Raw genomic sequence first — 16,889 nt, 5'->3', positions numbered from 1 at the left:
CAAATCGCTTTTGTTTGGCTTGCCTTTGCACAGTACCAGTTGCCTCCTCTGAGGTTGATGTTTGCTACTTTCCCATCATCGCCACCGGCTGACGCGCTGCACGGCAACACGACTAGAATAAAATATGTAGCCCTAAGAATAGTTATGTAAAAATTGCATTACCTTTTGAATCGTTTGTTGGGTCACCTCGCCTTTACTTTTTGGGCGCGCCGATGAAAAAGCCACCGACATTTTATTTTATTTGAGCAAAACAGGAGCACTTCTTTTCATTCTAACATTTATTGTCCTGAGCGCATCCTTCTATTACATGGTTAGGTTTCCCATTTCCGAATAACAGGGGTAATGAAACATCTGGATTCCTCCAAGGAGCGCATACACGCAAAGAAAGGCTACAATATATTTTCTTCAACAGTAATAAATACAGCTTATGGTAGGCTATCTTGTGGCACGCTAGCAATCATTTATATTGTCAATAGGACGATTAATTTTGAAGAGATGGACACTCCGTTATGTTTTGGTATGACCCGGGTCAGCTACAGCTAGTACCACTTTTCTCACAGTAGTAGGGGTGTTCTTTGATTCACTGCTGCAGCCAATACGCGCTTTCCAACGTAAACGTGACATGTCGATGGCCGCATAAATTAAGCAATTGCGTTCTGATGTCTGGTAGAGGCGCTGTAACCTAATACACGTAAATTTGCTGTTTCATTCATACAATACTTTCACTTTTGGTTTAGTGCGGAAAGAACAAGTTGATAGCAAACAGTCCTAAAAATAATTAATTTTGTTCAGAACTGGAATCATGAGCTACGATCGCGCTATCACAGTATTCTCACCAGATGGACACCTGTTTCAGGTGGAATACGCACAGGAGGCGGTCAAAAAAGGTTCAACCGCTGTAGGTATCATATTTGGCAGTCCATTAAATGATTGTATTTTTAGGCTATATTGTCAGTAGCATCGTAATTTCTTATTGGGAAAATGCTAGTGGGACATATGAATGGCCTTTGGGATCACCAAATCGTCTGCGCGCGCGTCAAGATGATATCCAAAATGTATCCCTTCCACAATAGGCTAATCAATCCAAATGTATTATTCTTATTATGGTAGGTTGGAGTGCGCGGAAATAATATTGTTGTGCTTGGAGTGGAGAAGAAATCTACCGCCAAACTTCAAGATGACAGGACAGTGCGCAAAATCTGCGCATTAGACGACAACGTCTTCATGGCATTTGCAGGTACGCGTTGTGTTCCATACACACACACACACACACACAGTTATGTTCTATACACACACACACACACACAGTTCTGTTCTATACACACACACAAATCAAGAGGCAGCCTATTGTAGTTGCACCAGAGAGTTTGGAATACTTTAGGAATAACCCAGCCAAATTACAAGCGAACAGGAGTTTGTGGGAGTGGGGGCCATCTCATGTGAGATTGATGAGTTGATCAGTTTACACGTGTGAACGGATATAGTGTTAACCTTGGTTTAATGGTACAGTATAAGTATTGGAGTGGCGTGTCTGGTATTGGAGTGACATGTCTTATTGGAGTGTTTTTCCTGTACAGGATTAACAGCAGACGCCAGGATCATCGTTAACAGAGCCAGAGTGGAGTGTCAGAGCCACAGACTGACTGTAGAAGATCCAGTGACAGTGGAGTACATCACACGCTTCATATCCAGCATTAAACAGGTATGCACACTGCCAACGTTTGCTTAGAACCAAGTCCAAATGGATTATTCAACCCACGGCTATCATTTCATGCATGCTGATATGCGACGTCTCTGCTCTCTCCCCTCCAGCGCTACACCCAGAGTAACGGGCGCAGGCCATTTGGGATCTCCTCCCTAATTATGGGATTTGATTTTGATGGAATGCCCAGTCTGTATCAAACAGACCCCTCTGGGACATACCATGCCTGGAAGGTAGGGGTGCACCTTATACAGTATAGCCTACTCTGGAAAGCCTTAGACCTACAGTAGAAAGCCAAAACAAATATAGCCTAATCAGCCTAATCCGTTTTTAAATCATGTGATGGTATACATAGGCAAATGCCATTGGACGATCTGCCAAAACCGTGCGCGAGTTTCTGGAGAAGAACTATAAAGCTGAGGACATGGAGTCTGACACCGAGGCCATTAAACTGGTCATCAGAGCACTACTTGAGGTGAGACTGTAGCCCTGTGAGATAAGGTGGATTGGGAACAGCAGAATTGGATTGGCAGCCGCTACTCTCAAACTCAAACTCTATAAAGCTGTTTCCTCCATGTTCACAGGTTCTTCAGTCAGCTGGAAAGAACATGGAGGTGGCCATTATGAAGCGTGATGAACCATTAAAGGTGTGTATGGAAAAGTAGACATAGCCTACTAGACCTGTTTTTAATGTATAGATAAGATACTTTAATATAGTATGTAGGCCTATATTCCCTAATGATCCCTTTCATTGTCACTAGATCCTAACCTCTGAGGAAGTTGAGGAGCATATCACTGCTATTGAAAAAGCGGAAGCAGAGAAGCCAAAGAAGAAAACAGAGAAGGCCCTCTGAAGAGCATGCTGTACAATCCCTTGTTAAAATGAAGGCCTGCCCATTTTACATAGGCTAAGTGCCCTCCTCCAAATTACAATTCCTATCTCACGTGTTTAGAAATAAAGATGGCATAAACCGATACAGGTTTTTCAGTCTCCTGTTGGGACAGGACAATTTAAGCCAGCAAGGTAGATCAGCAATATTCCATCATGGACTTGTTATCGTACAATCCTTTCACTTAATTTCCTCAAAATGTAGAAAAACACTGCTATACAGGAATTCAGTCTTTCAAATTAAGTTATAAGTGCACATCACAAGTCACCATCTACAGCTTGTTGACCACTGACTGTGAAGTGCTGATGTCAGTCCACCTGCAAACACTGAAGAGCACGGGTAGACTGAAAAGTAAAGCAAAATTGATAGCTTACTGTAACACAATACTGTATAAAACTTACTTTCTATGCAATGTGTGGCCATTAGTTGTGTAGTGTGGCCATTAGTTGGTCTCAACAAGTCTAAATAAAATTTCTACATGAGACTTTCTGTGGTCAAAGGAAATGAAGACTTTAAGAGGGGAATCACTGGGTGGACCCCTGCCTTCTCCGTCCACAGTGCCTTGTGAACCGGAACCGCAAAGGTCTCCACAGATAGCGCACGCTCATCTGCCCTGGTCGCCGTAGTTCTTCTAGGTAGAATGTAAACAGAGCACCCATTAATTAAATGGATTTAGCCTTGATGATCATTGGTGAATGGTGGCTTTCACGTTTACCTGAATTTGTTGTCTAAGATATTATTTTTGTAGGATAAATTAATTTCTATAGGCTATAAGCCAACTAAAGTGAGCCATGCCGATGCCACAGCTGTTTCCCAGGGAAGGCCAAGCTAATGCTTAGGCCTACCTCCTTGGGGTCGAGTGGGACAGGGTGCAACATGATCCACACTTTTGGGATGGATTAAAAAAAATATATATATATATATATATATATATATATATATAGGCCTATATATATATAAAGATTGTTGTCGTTTATTTGTTATTTTCTAAATGTAGGCCTGGCCATCATGTTAACAGTTTTTTGTCATAGCAAACAATAGCTAATTAATTATATAGTCCTATAATAGCCTATAATTAGGTTAGTGACAGTAATTGGTTATAGCTGATTGCTCAATCAACTTGTTGAAACCTTAAAATATAAATACTTGACTTGTTCAATTCATAATGTATGAATTGGCCTATACACCTATTTAACTGCATTTGTAAAAAGATTAGACTTTGGAAGTAGGCTAATGCAAAACGAACCATGTTTTTAAAAAATAAAATAAAAAAGGCCTACGCAGATATATCTAAAATGACGTGTATTATGTAGTCTAGTGCAAATATCGCCTATTACCCTAAATACAGAAATATAAAACACAAACTGAAAATAAACTTAGAACGGCAGTAGGTAGTGCTATAGCCTATTGAGAGCAACTGGAAGTCCCAGACAGATCAGCCGGACGGACAGGAGCTCGAGCTGACAGTCTGTGGTTCTATTTGACAGCAGCTGGCGCATGGTAGCGCTCTCGTGCGCGGTAACAGCTGCCGTCGGACTCTCGGAAAAACAACGCAGCCATTTTGAGCCCGGTGCAAAAACTCATAAATCGACAAATACGTTATTGTTATAGTCTTTAAAACGCTTCAAAGCAATATTGGTCGGTAAGATAATCGACATCCCGGGGTTCGTTTCCATTTGGCAGCCCGGGCTCGACGCGTAGTCCTCAGTCTGTCGTCCTATTTTTGCCTTGCTAACTCGTCCGACTGGCATTCTGAAATGCAACTCGCAACCATTTGTCTCAAGCTTTAACTCCAGAAATAACCAATCACAGCACCCTAGAATCCTATGTCAGTGGCGGTTTATCCAATCCACGCATGCGTCTCACGAGCTAGCGTAACAGGGCAAAGATGGCGGCGGGCTCCGATTTGCTGGATGATGTTTTCTTTAACACAGAGGTGGACGAGAAAGTAGTTAGTGATCTAGTTGGATCTTTGGAGTCTGAACTCGCGGGATCCGGTCACGGAAACTCGACGGTCAGGGTCCAGGCTGCAGCAAATCACATTGGCAACTCTGCCGTGGGTGGTAATTCCAATGTCCAGGGCAGCAAAATGGGACTTTCACAAGAGCTCGCTAAAGCAGGTAAGATAGCTCAGCTGCTGACTCTGGTGAGCTGGGTTTTGTCATGCTGTTACGGTGCTTTCAGCTCCCTTAAACTACTGTATCATTTGACAGAGCTAACGCTGATCCATGTGTTTAGAAATATTCGACATTCCCCTCTCTGTCATTGTTTTCGCCGATCTAGGGACTGGTGGAGTGCAAGGCGGTGTCATTAACAGTACGAGGTCCCAAGGTTCAAATGTGGATGCAGCAGCCGGGACCACAACGGCGGCAGGATCGGTCATGGCAGACGGTCAAAGCAAGTCGGGGACCATCGGCGGGGTTGTAACGGCGGCGCCCGACGTCGGGGCAGGGATAAGCAAATCTGGAACGGCAGCTTTGCAAACTTTGAATGGAAGTAGCATAGTGATGAACTCCCACAATACGGGCAGTTCAACGAACAGTAGTGGCAGCAGCAACACTTCCCCCGCTGTCACGGTTGTCAATAACGGACCTGGCTCCGGTGTCAAAGGAAACGTAATTCCACCCCCCTCCTCCAGCACTGTCATTCAAACTCCTTTAATCAATACACAGAACCCTGTCACTTCGACGGTGATATCGTCTCAGCCTTCATCTATACTGAACAGTGTGCCTACCGTGACACTCGTGAGGCCGCCTATGCAAAGCCCCGGAGTAAATACCTCGCAGAGCGGGACCGGCACGGTTCTGACGTCAGCTCTTCACGTTGCCCATCCCGCAAGTGCGGGACTTATGGCCAGCAAGTTCGAGTCGCCAAAAACCATCATCCAGACGACTGCAGCGCAGATCGCGGCTCAGAGTGCCGCCGTGACGAGCGCAACAGCGGGGGCTGTGAAAAGTCCGACAATTTTACAAAACATGACAAGGACTTCCATCCCAACCACAATTGCAGCGAATCCCGGTGGAATTCGGGCGATTGCTCCGCAAGTGTTGGCCCCTCGGCTTCCACAGCCCCAACAGAATACTCCAAACATCCAAAACATTCAGCTCCCCCCAGGTAACTTTCTCACTTTAAAAGCGTGTATGTCTAGTGTGTGAATATGGGTATTCTTGTAATCGGGTGATACGTTTCAGAAATAGTTTCCTCTCTTGCATGATGCAGTCAACAATAACTTACTGCAAACTTGTTGCATAAGTCAAGTTTCATTTTGGTTTTTTTCTTGCCATTGATGCCGCACCACTGTGTGTGTGTGTGTGTGTGTGTGTGTGTGTGTGCTCGTGTGCTCGTGTGCTCACGTACGCACACGTGTCTATTCCTGACTTAATCCACATTTGGGGTCAAATGTTGGACATTAAACCAGTTGATTGGGGAGGGCATGTCAAATTGCGGACAAAATTGGTGTCAACAATTGGGTTTTGGGGTTAGGGTCAGGGTATATGGAATGAATGTAAGTTAGTGCAATGTCCCCAAAAGTTGGCTTGTCAACGTGTGTGTTTGCTTTTGCTCTTGTGTGTGTTTGTTTTGCCTCTTGTCAGCTGTGGGAACAGTATCAATTCAAGTCTATTCAGACTGGATCTAGGTCTTGGTCTGTGCACATGGGGAGGACTTGGAACGTACAGTAGACCCACTATCATGGGGACACACTGACGTCAACGACGGCTCGGCCAGACAACTGTTGCATGGCAGTCAGAAGGCTTTTTCAAACAATGCTATCTCTCAACATATTGATTTTTCTTGCCTTTTGCTTGTATCCGTTATCTGAAACAACACCATCAGCTCCTTATTTGAGGCCCTAGCCTGGTCTGTTCATTGTTTGCAAATAGTAGTTGATAGGCATTTGAGCAATGTCGCCTGTGCAGAGGCAGTGTTTCCGTCTTTGATTTCTGACCTATGGCACTGGGCTCTGTTTGACATCCCACCTCTGACCCCTCGCTGACCTCTGGCTGTGTGCAGGGATGGTCCTGGTGCGTAGCGAGAGCGGGCAGCTGTTGATGATCCACCAGCAGACGCTGGCCCAGATGCAGGCGCAGTCCCAGTCCCAAAGCGCCATGGCACCACGGCCCGCCACCCCCACCAGCACTCCGTCGGTCCAGATCACCTCTGTCCAGGTACCCGCCGGACCCCGGCACACCCCTCGCACCCGATACACGAACCGCCACTCACAGCTCCAGGTCGAGATACCCCGGGCCACGAGGCATACCGTAGTCCACGCAGGCTCAGCTTAGCGCCTTCACGTCCAGAAAGGAAATGAGGCAGAACCTCTCCTCTCCCGTGTCCTCTAGGCTCCAGGGGCGCCCCTATTGGCCCGTCAGGTGACCCCCAACTCCATTATCAAGCAGGGTTCCTCGGTCCAGACCAGTATGCAGGCCACCACCACGCTCCAGAGGCCTCCTGTGCTGCAGGTAGACACCGCAGACTTCCTGCCTGGCTCACCACTCACCGATATGACAACACAGAAGGCCCTGCACTCTAAAGCCCAGGGCGCACCTCAAAAAGACGGCAACCGACGTGTTCAGACGGCCCGTCTTCCTGCCTAGTACCCCTCGTCAAAAAGATTTTCCCCCACGGAGGCATAGTAGACGCGAGTAGGCACACCACACCACACACACCGCTGTCCTCAGCTCGTCAGCTCAATTCGGTTTTGAGCCCGCGCTGGGAATGTAGCCTGATTATACATTACTTAACAATTTTCCGATGTTTTTCAAAACCTTGGTGACGAGCATTTTCTGTAAATGAAAGTGCATAGTGCATTTTAGATTTGGCACTCGGGATCCTCTTCACTAGCGGGGGATCAAGGATGTCCTGGAGGAAATGGAGCAGGTTGAAATTAACAGACAAGAGAACAGTATGTAATGATTAATGCTAGCTAGGTAGCTAGCTTGCAAACTTCCAAGACGAGTATAAGCCTGGGTAGGTAAATACAGTAGCAGCAACGGTACAGACAGGAAGAGGGACTTGCCTCGTACCGTTAGTCCGTCATGGCCCCCTAGTCAGCAACCTCAAATCCCTACTGGCATATACTCATGTTTACAGTGTAACATTACCTCATGTGATGATTGTCTTGGTGCCTACTGGCAGCTGAGCATCACCCGAGTGGGAATTACATCAGTCGTGGATGAAGTGCGGTTGCGAGCCGTTCGTCCGGCCACTACTGTGACACCGACCGACACCGAGTGTGTCCTCCCGATGACGACTAGGCTACAGCGAAGTCCTCTGCTACGAAGTACACACCGCTAACCCCCCTGTCCTCTGTGTCCTCTAGAACACTATCATGCTGGGCGGGACGGCCACCACGGCAGGGCAGCCTCTGGCCACGCCCTCCCCGGTGCAGGCTGGCTCGGCAGCAGTGAGCCAGCGAGCCGGGACCCCCGGGGTTCCCGGGACCCCCGCAGCCCCGATGCCCGTCACCTCGGTGAGGCCGCGCCGCCCCCGCCCTGCTCCCGTTTTCCCCCGAGCCGGTGTCCGCTCTGATCTCCATTCACACTGACCAGGGAACATGACAGTGACCATGGTGCAAACAGTTGTGTCAAACTCTGTCATGTTTCTGAATACTGTTAAAGCAAAAACATTTGCAGCCTTTTAATTGTGTGTGTGTGGGCGGGTGTGTGTGTGGGTGTGTGTGTGTGTGTGTGGGTGCGTGCGTACGCGTGCGTGCAGGAGACGCTGGAGAACGTGAAGAAGTGTAAGAACTTCCTGTCCACGCTCATCAAGCTGGCGTCCAGTGGAAAGCAGTCGTCTGAGACCACGGCCAACGTCAAGGAGCTGGTCAAGAACCTGCTGGTACTTTTCTGCCTCTGTCTCTCTCTGTATGTCTGTCCATCTATCTCTCTGTATGTGTTTCTCTTTCATTCTCATCCTCTCTTTCCTGCCTCAGATTCTCTCTCTCTCTCCCTCTCTCTCTCTCTCTCTCTCTCTCTCTCCCTCTCTCTCTCCTCTAAACATGTCTTCCTGCATGTCTCCATGTCTGCTCAGGAGGGGAAGATTGAAGCAGAGGACTTCACCAGTCGGCTGTACAAGGAGCTCAACTCCTCTCCTCAGCCATACCTCGTGCCTTTCCTCAAGGTGAGACCGCGGGCCCAGCAGCAGGCTAACAGCAGGACCCTCTCCCTCTCCAGAAGCTCCTGATCTGGATGTGGGATTCGCTAGTCAGCAACTAATATTACAAGAACTTTTAAACTGTCTAACACAGCACTAGGGCTGTTAATTGATTAAAAGGTAATTGAGTTAATCACAGGGCTGATTGGATAGGCTGATTAATCATGGCTAATCACAAGTTTAAATTACTAGTATGTATGAGATGAAATAGCCTACATGTGTGTTAGAATAAAGAATTGCATGGCAAATTAGTAGCCTGACATTCAGATTCAGGGGCTGGAGCCAGACTTGTTCTTAACTTGCTTCGGTGGAAAGACATCACTGCAATATCTGCAAACAACTCGTTTTATCTAAACTTCCACCGTGCCGAATGTGAATGTCTGTCGAAGGTCGTGTTATCTCAGCGCAACCCGCTCGGCGAGTGTTTACACGAGCGTTTACCCGTCTGAATTACTGCATGTGAAGCGCAGATTCGTCAGCGTTTCACATGCCCTTCAGGAAAACACCCGTGTTTGGAATTACGGGAGAGAGTTGGGGTCAATGTTGGTAATATGGTGAATTTGTGTTCATTATTTTTATTTGTTTCCAGGTCAATCACAAGCGTTAACGTCGACAGCCCTAATTGATTGCGTGATTGCTCACTCTGACACACCCTCTCCCCCCCCCCCCCCCCCCCCCGTCTCTAGCGGAGTCTCCCCGCGCTGCGGCAGATGACCCCAGACTCGTCAGCCTTCATCCAGCAGAGCCAGCTGCCCCTGCCCAGCGCCCAGCCTGCCCACGCCCCGGCCGCCGGGGCCACGGCCCTGACGGCGGTAGTGCTGGGGGGCGCCGCCGGCCAAAGAACCCCCCTCTCCTCCTCCTCCGCCTCCTCCAGCAGCAGCGGCGTGGCGGCCAAGCAGTCCCCGGTCATCAGCATGGCGCAGACGCCGCACGCGAGCAAACCCGGCATGGTAAACCAGGCGCACGCAGATGCCCCAGCCCCCACCTGGCCTTCGCCGTGATTCGGGTTATTCATCTTTTCTTGTCATCTGTCTTGCCCCCCCCTCTCTTCGTCTCTCTTTCTCCTCCCTCTCCATCCCCTTCTGTCTCTCTCTCTCCCTGCCTCTCTCTCTCCCCCTCACCTTCTCTCCCTCCCCCCCCCCCCCTTCTCTCTCTCCCCCCCTCCCCTTCTCTTTCTCTCTCTCTCTCTCCCTCCCTGCCTCTCTCTCTGGTCCAGATTGTGCCCCAGCAGCAGGGGGTGATGGTGAGGCCCCAGGTGGCCCTGGCCCAGTCCCCCGTGGTGGCCCTCCGGGGGCAGCCGCACAGCCGCATCATCATGGGACAGCCACAGATGGTCAAACAGCTGCAGGCAGGTGGGTCGCTAAGCCCAGTTAGGACCCGCACACGGGCACAATGGCGGTTTTTAGAACGGCCCGCTGTCTGTGGCGCTTCCTGTTCAGCGGTTGGATCTTCAAAATGTCCGTTTTCGAAGTGTCAGCGTTTCCAAACAGGAAGTTATAAAAATAATGACTTGTTTTTGATCCTAAAAGCGCTTGGCTCTCCATCTTGGCTCTCTTGTTTTTTGAAGCCAGCTTCTGGCTTTTTGTAGACGCGATGTCTGTCGTTGGACTGTGAAGTGAACGAACGTCTTGTTCCGTCCCAGCTCTGAGCTGATGGGCCTGTTTAGCGTGTTAATGGGAGTGTAGTAATAGTGTTTACATGGGCCAGTCATCCCTGAGGTGGTTTTCCACTGGGCGGCCCGGAGACAAACGCTCGAACAATGGGACGAGTGGGACGAGAGAGAGGGAGAGAGAGAGAGAGAGAGGTCGATGACAGAAACGGTCAGGCAGAAGGTAGTGGCTTTGTCTGTGCCCGGCCGGTGGAGGCAGCAGTAATGTGATAAGTAGTTGACGTCTCCTCTCTCGGCGTCTGTACCTGCTGAGCCTGCGGGGGAAACAGCGCCTCCCGGTGGTCAGTCCACGTAACCGACATCGCCCACGAAGCCTGGTCTCGATTAGAGCCCCGACACGCACGGGTTTACGGCCCTAGAGAGAAACGTGATAGTTGATTACGTGAATGTTTCTACGGCGTCTCCAGCTCTCCGTGGCTCGGCGCCGCTCAGCCAGGAGGAGCTCGTGTCTGAGCGGGGGTGTGTTTTGGGTTCCAGTGCCGGTGGTGAAGCAGGTTCTTGCCCCCGGGGGCCGAGCAGCAGGAGCCCAGACTCTCCTGACACTATCTCAGAGGAACAAGCTGAAAGAGGCCGGCGGGGGAACCTTCAGGTGAGACGCGCGCACACACACACATATACACACACACACACGCATACACACACACACACGCATACACACACACACACACACACACGCATACACACACACACACGCATACACACACACACACACACACACACACAAGCATACACACACACACACACACACATACATACATGCACACACACAGACACATGCACACACACACACCCATATGAAAACTCCCAGACGTGGACACACCCCATTTAATTTGATCCTTTCAAATATCACTGTTAGCGCTCGTCTCTGTGCCCCAGGGCGGGAGGTGAAGGGACACGCCTCCTGTAGAAGCCGCGCCCTTGCCGTCCTGTGATAGGCCTGTATTCCAGATAGACCGAGACAAATCCCTCTCGTAGGTGGAAGCCTACTCGACTAAATAACTAAAATCTGATTTGTGATTCGCTGTTTTGCCAGACCCACTTGTGGGAGGCGGAGTCTGGGGCACTGAGATGACCGCTCTGCAGACCGCTCAGCGAGAGAAAGGCCTAACATTATTCTCCTGTCCTCACCGCTCCATCCCTCTCTCCTCTCTCTCTCTCTCTCTCTCTCTCACCTTTCCCTCTCTCCAGGGATGACGACGACATCAACGACGTGGCCTCCATGGCGGGAGTCAACCTATCGGAGGAGAGCGCCCGTATCCTGGCGACCAACTCCGAGCTGGTCGGCGCGGTGACCCGTTCCTGTAAGGACGAGGCCTTCCTCTACACCTCCTCGCTGACCCGGAGAGTGCTGGAGATAGGTGAGAGACTCTGTCTCACACGCACGCACACACACACACACACACACACAGACCTCTGACTCTTCCCCCTGCTCTAACAGGTAAGAAGTTTGGTGTTGCCGAGCTGGGCCCGGAGGTGATTAACTACATTTCCCACGCTACCCAGCAGCGGCTCCAGAACCTGCTGGAGAAAGTGACTGAGGTGGCGCAGCAGAAGAATATCACCTTCAAGGTGAGCGAATAGTCCATAGATGTACATATACTACTGTACATATACTACTGTGCATATACTACTGTACATAGGTCGTCCATAGGTGTGAGCGGTAGATAGTGATGGCGAAATGAGGCTTTCTGAAACACTGTGTCTTCTAGGTACATTGTATCGCAAATAGATTCCTTTTACCCAAGTTCTCATTAAATACTTTGTACACTACTGACACCTGCTGGCAAAGATAATTTAGAGCAGACAATAGCACTCGCACCGAAAGTCTGGCATCACAAGACCTCCTCGCACCTGCAGTAGTGCTGAAACGTTACTTATTTAACTGATTTTGATTGACAACTTGACCACCGATTGGCAATTTGGCCACACCTGTAGTAGCCTAGTTGGTGTGTGCTGCATATAAGCCAAGGGAAGGGGAAAAGTATTATAGGGTGTGTCTTGTTATTTATCTGGACCCTGCCATAACGTTGAATTGAATTGAGGAACAATGGAGTTCTATTTATACTATTTCTATACTATTTCACCCCTCTTGTTTCTCTCTCTCCCTCTCTCCCTCTCCCCCTCCCTCCCTCAGGAGGATGACAGGTATGAGCAGGGTAGTGATGTCCGGGCTCAGCTCAAGTTCTTCGAGCAGCTGGACCAGATGGAGAAGCAGAGGAAGGAGGAGCAGGAGAGAGAGATCCTCATGAAGGCCGCGAAGGTAACCTAACGCTGTTAGGACCGCACCAGACGCCCAAACCATGTCAAGATCTTCAGCGCCATCTTACGGCTGCGACCGGAAGTGCTAAATCTGTGTGTCTTCCGTAGTCTCGGTCGCGGCAAGAGGACCCTGAACAGCTGCGGCTAAAACAGAAAGCCAAAGAGGTGAGGGGGTGGGGGAGGGGGTGGGGGGGCGTTGCTTCGCTTTCTAAGGAGAACAGGCGCATACAGGCGCTCAAGTGTTTGTTCATATGTGAATGTGGGTTTCATGAAACACGAGATAAAATGTCGTGTGACGTGCAGAGTTCCAAATTAACACCCGCCAAGCGGCAAATGCGTGTGTATTTTTTCACTTGGCGTGTATGTTTTGGAAGCCACCCGACAGTTTGGCGAGTGGTGTTTTTTTTGCAACAAAATCTCAGCATTGATGGTTCAGCGCTTAACAAAATATCAGCCCTTGTGGTTCGTAGCATGGACGACTTTTTTGCAATAAAATATCAGCATCGACTCTGCGCGAGTAATGCAGCTCATACAGCGCAGTGAGCACAAGGGAATTTTATTTTATTTAACCTTTATTTACCCAGGTAAAAGAAGCTCTTTTCAGAGGCAAAGAGCTCTTTTTCAAGCAACGCCTGACCAAAATGGCAGCATAAAATGCAACAACAACAAAAAAACTACAAACGACCAACCAGTATAGGACAGACAGACAGAGAACAAAGAACATATAAACAAAAAGAGGAGAAAGAATAAAAAGAGCATGCAGTAGCCAGGCGGGGGAGGGGGGGTACGAGGGAGGAAGGGGGGGGGGGTTATAGGGGATTGTTGTAGAAGGAAGGTCAAGATTATGTTAAGCAACATACATAACATTACATTATGACTGGAATGAACGGTGCTTGAACAGCTCGCGTGGAAAGAGCACACTCTCGCGCGCTGGATCTGCTTGCTGCTGTGCATCATAAACGAAACAAGCTGGAAAATGATTTGGGGGACTATCTAACCTGCTAGGTACAGTTACTAGGCAACTAATTAGCTAACAATTTTGTCGTGTGTGTGTGTGTTCCAGATGCAGCAGCAGGAGCTGGCTCAGATCAGACAGAGAGAGGCTAACATGACCGCCCTGGCGGCCATCGGCCCCCGCAAGAAGAGGAAAATGGACTCTCCCAACAGTGGAGCCGCAGCTGAGGTACAGGGCCTGACCAGCCTCCTACTCTGAAATGACTAATTGCACCATGGAGAGATTACAGTTTGTTGAAATGACCTTTCACTCTCTCTCTCTCCCCTTCTCCGTCTCCCCAGGGCTCGGGCTCTGGCCCCTCTCAGTCAGGGGGGTCCGGAGGGGGGGGCTCCAGACAGTTCACCCGTCAGCGCATCACCAGGGTCAACCTCAGGGACCTGCTCTTCTGCCTGGAGAACGAGAGAGAGACCAGCCGCTCCCACCTGCTCTACAGAGGCTTCCTGAAATAGCACAGACCAGACCCGCCCCAGACCCAACATGGCACCTCCGCAAAAGACTACAATGACCAGCTACCCTCAAACCGCATCAGAATGAGAGAGGGAGTCGTTCACATCTCCCATCCTCATAGATGTTCTTAACGATGGCACCAAGGGACAAGAGAGACCAGCAAGAGACAACGGCATCTCGCTGTGTGTGAGAGAGAGAGAGCGATTAGCAGCCCGTCGCTCCTGCTCAGCCGAGCTGAAGCGTTGGCCTGGCCCAGTCGTACTCTGCCACCAACACGGCCTGCCTTCATATACTGCCCCCTGCTGTCCTGGACGACAACAGCTTGTGAACTACATGGTGATCTGAGGGAGTGGAAACACCAGTTTCCAGCATCGCATACTGTACTGTAGCTCTGACATCTTTTAAACAGGAAACAGGATATGAGACAAAATTACACCTTTTATTTTTTTTTAACCATTTTATTAAGGGCGAGTAAGGTTTTAACAGGTCAAATAATTACTACAGGCCGAGTCATGTATGTTGCGCTTCTGATTATACAGAATCCCTGGGCAAAACACATGATCGACGACAATATGGATTTTAGTTGTGGATAAATTTTTATGATTGTCATTTGTTTTTTTTAGTAACCTTAGCACTACTCTAATGCCTGTGGATTCTTTTAACTTGACTAATAGTCTTGTCATCTGCTGAGTTGCCTTCTTGCCAAAAAAAAGCCATATGAATCATATGTCTAGTGCTTTCTGAAGGCTGGATAATCAGTAAGCTAATGTTTAGGTCTGATAATAGCAGCGTTCTTCCTTTAATAGCAGCGTTCTTCGGTTAAATCTCGATTTACTGCTTTCAGCTTTGAATGATGAACGTTTGACCATCTCCAGTTTGCTTTTGTGTTTGACTTGGTTTGGAAAGAGTAATGATGATTATTTATATGCCAACATGTCTGTTGATGATTAACGTTATCATATATATGTACGTAACGTAACCCTCTCTCATTCTCGGCCACTGTAGCAACCCTGTTGGGGCGGGTCAAAAGTTCTGGAGACACTGCTAGACCACCATGAAGGAATGGATGAAAACATGACTGATAAACATTCATATTTTTGCATAAGACACATAGAATCTGATTAACAATAATTCATTGTTAATTGCACTTGTTTCAGCAAGAGACACTTTGTTGCAGCGCTATTTCCCCTCAGTTGAGGACATCAGACCCGGAGAGGCCATATTGGGTAACCATGGTGACGGACTCCATCCTGACAGCTTTTTGAATCGGTCGGTCAGAGGGACTCGCCCACTTTCTATCTTTTTTATATTTCTTAGCGCACATACTAATTGGTTCTTTATACTTCTTTGGTCATAATTTTATGAAAGAATGTCTATGGATGGAAATTTTATGACTGTATATACTTCAGTTAGCCTTTTCTAGGTTTACAGATCTATAGATTACACATTGGACAGATTTCTCTCTCTCCAAGAATATTCTCGATTCTCTGAGAATCGATCAGTATTTCTGTTTTGTTTTGGATACCGTCTCCAATCACCTGTTACACGCCTGACCCCCCCCCCACACGCTCATTGCATTTTCAATCAGATAACACCTAAGTGGAGAAGCTGAAGTATGTATATTGTACATTTTGCACAGCCACTTGTTGATATGTAAATATTATAATTGAAAAAAGGTTTTTAATTGTATTGTTTTATAGAGAATTGAGAGAGAACAATCTCCCTCATTGAAAATAAATAAGAATAAAAAAAACTATTTGTCATGACTTCTTTTGGCACAGTGAATAGAGTGACCTTGACCCCTCTAGGCTGTCTCGGTAACCCCTTGGCTCCACTGCAGCCGCCAGCGTCAACCGTCAGCATCGACATTATACCATCAAAAATCAAGAAATGAACCTCGGCAATTCTCTGACGCAAGACTCTGGCGTCGAACGCAACACAATGGCTTCAGTGGAGTCGCTGATGGTTGACGATGATGGACCCGGTGGAGGCAAGCCCTAAGAGTATTGTCTGTTCTTCTCAGGGGCATTTCTACTTTCCAAATGCACAGTTTCCAGTTGAAGGATGTTCCTGACTTGTCTAATCCTTGTTCTACATGTTAGGGTTCTCACCTCACTAGTTCTGGAGTAAAGTGCATCGTGGATACGATTATTGTCCTTGTATTTCATAATATACTAGATGGGGTTTGTTTAGGTAGATAGGATTGGATGGATTAGAGAAGGCTAGTGATAGCGTATGGCTAGGTCATATACAGAGGTAGGTGCTCTGAGTGCAATGCAGTTTGGTACCACAGGGTGGCAGTACTGTACCACTAGATATCTGGATTTCTCCAGCTCTCTGGTATCTAGAGGGAAGTGAATCCAACTCATTAAACAAAATGAACAATAAATCTTCCGTCTCTGAGAGACATATGCCCCGAACCAGTTAGGTCACACTTATTTGCCATGCATCAGAAAGAAAGATAATTGTGGACTAAATAAACAGAACCCTAATTTGCTTCTTCCTGGTGCAGTTCACTCCCTGGCCACTTGGTATCCTTCTTATGCACTCTTACTTTTGAGGAGAGCTGCCTCCAAGGCAGGCCCCTCAATTTCAAAGCCTTCACTGTCACGGCTGCTGCGTCAAGTTGAGTTCCTGGGCGTATGTGTCCAGACAGGATATCTGATAACGGAGAGCAGGAAGCCCAGAGCTCAGCCCACGGTCCTGGCCAGCCAGCAGTCCTGTCTTCTGCTGCTCCCAGGCTGCTGTGGATAA

The 16,889-nt window shown here is 48.3% G+C and overlaps 3 protein-coding genes across 4 annotated transcripts in view; 2 read left to right on the top strand and 1 right to left on the bottom strand.

Moving 5' to 3' along the window:
* The window catches only part of LOC311315666 (calcium-responsive transactivator-like), a gene marked incomplete at both ends in the record, with an annotated part of 6,289 nt that extends 6,058 nt beyond the window's left edge, over positions 1-231 (bottom strand). The window contains one exon of the mRNA XM_084446369.1: positions 163-231. Within this exon, the coding sequence (XP_084302495.1) occupies positions 163-231 (69 nt within the window). The remainder of the gene's footprint in view (positions 1-162) is intronic.
* Positions 232-802: 571 nt separating this feature from the next.
* LOC311315497 (proteasome subunit alpha type-7-like) lies at positions 803-2,556 on the top strand (the record flags this gene model as incomplete). The annotated part of the gene is made up of 7 exons (XM_084446166.1): positions 803-898; positions 1,111-1,237; positions 1,578-1,702; positions 1,813-1,935; positions 2,058-2,177; positions 2,287-2,349; positions 2,464-2,556. The coding sequence occupies 7 exons, from the start codon at positions 803-805 to the stop codon at positions 2,554-2,556; spliced, it is 747 nt and encodes a 248-aa protein (XP_084302292.1).
* A 1,924-nt stretch (positions 2,557-4,480) lies between these two features.
* On the top strand, positions 4,481-15,723 carry LOC311314792 (transcription initiation factor TFIID subunit 4-like; the record flags this gene model as incomplete). Of its 2 annotated transcripts, none has more annotated exons than XM_084445288.1 (15): positions 4,481-4,712; positions 4,876-5,706; positions 6,604-6,758; positions 7,913-8,062; positions 8,311-8,430; positions 8,623-8,712; positions 9,432-9,695; positions 9,962-10,097; positions 10,892-11,003; positions 11,603-11,772; positions 11,853-11,983; positions 12,549-12,674; positions 12,782-12,838; positions 13,737-13,856; positions 13,970-15,723. In XM_084445288.1, the coding sequence occupies 15 exons, from the start codon at positions 4,481-4,483 to the stop codon at positions 14,135-14,137; spliced, it is 2,862 nt and encodes a 953-aa protein (XP_084301414.1). In that variant the 3' UTR covers positions 14,138-15,723. The 2 variants fall into 2 exon arrangements, with proteins under 2 accessions (XP_084301414.1, XP_084301413.1); XM_084445287.1 differs by having other exon boundaries at positions 8,308-8,430.
* Positions 15,724-16,889: the final 1,166 nt, after the last annotated feature.

Source organism: Borostomias antarcticus (genome assembly GCF_949987555.1).
Source record: "Borostomias antarcticus genome assembly, chromosome: 11".
NCBI lineage: Eukaryota > Metazoa > Chordata > Actinopteri > Stomiiformes > Stomiidae > Borostomias > Borostomias antarcticus.
Note: the sequence above shows the minus strand (reverse complement) of the source record. Positions and strands in the feature narration are given on the sequence as shown.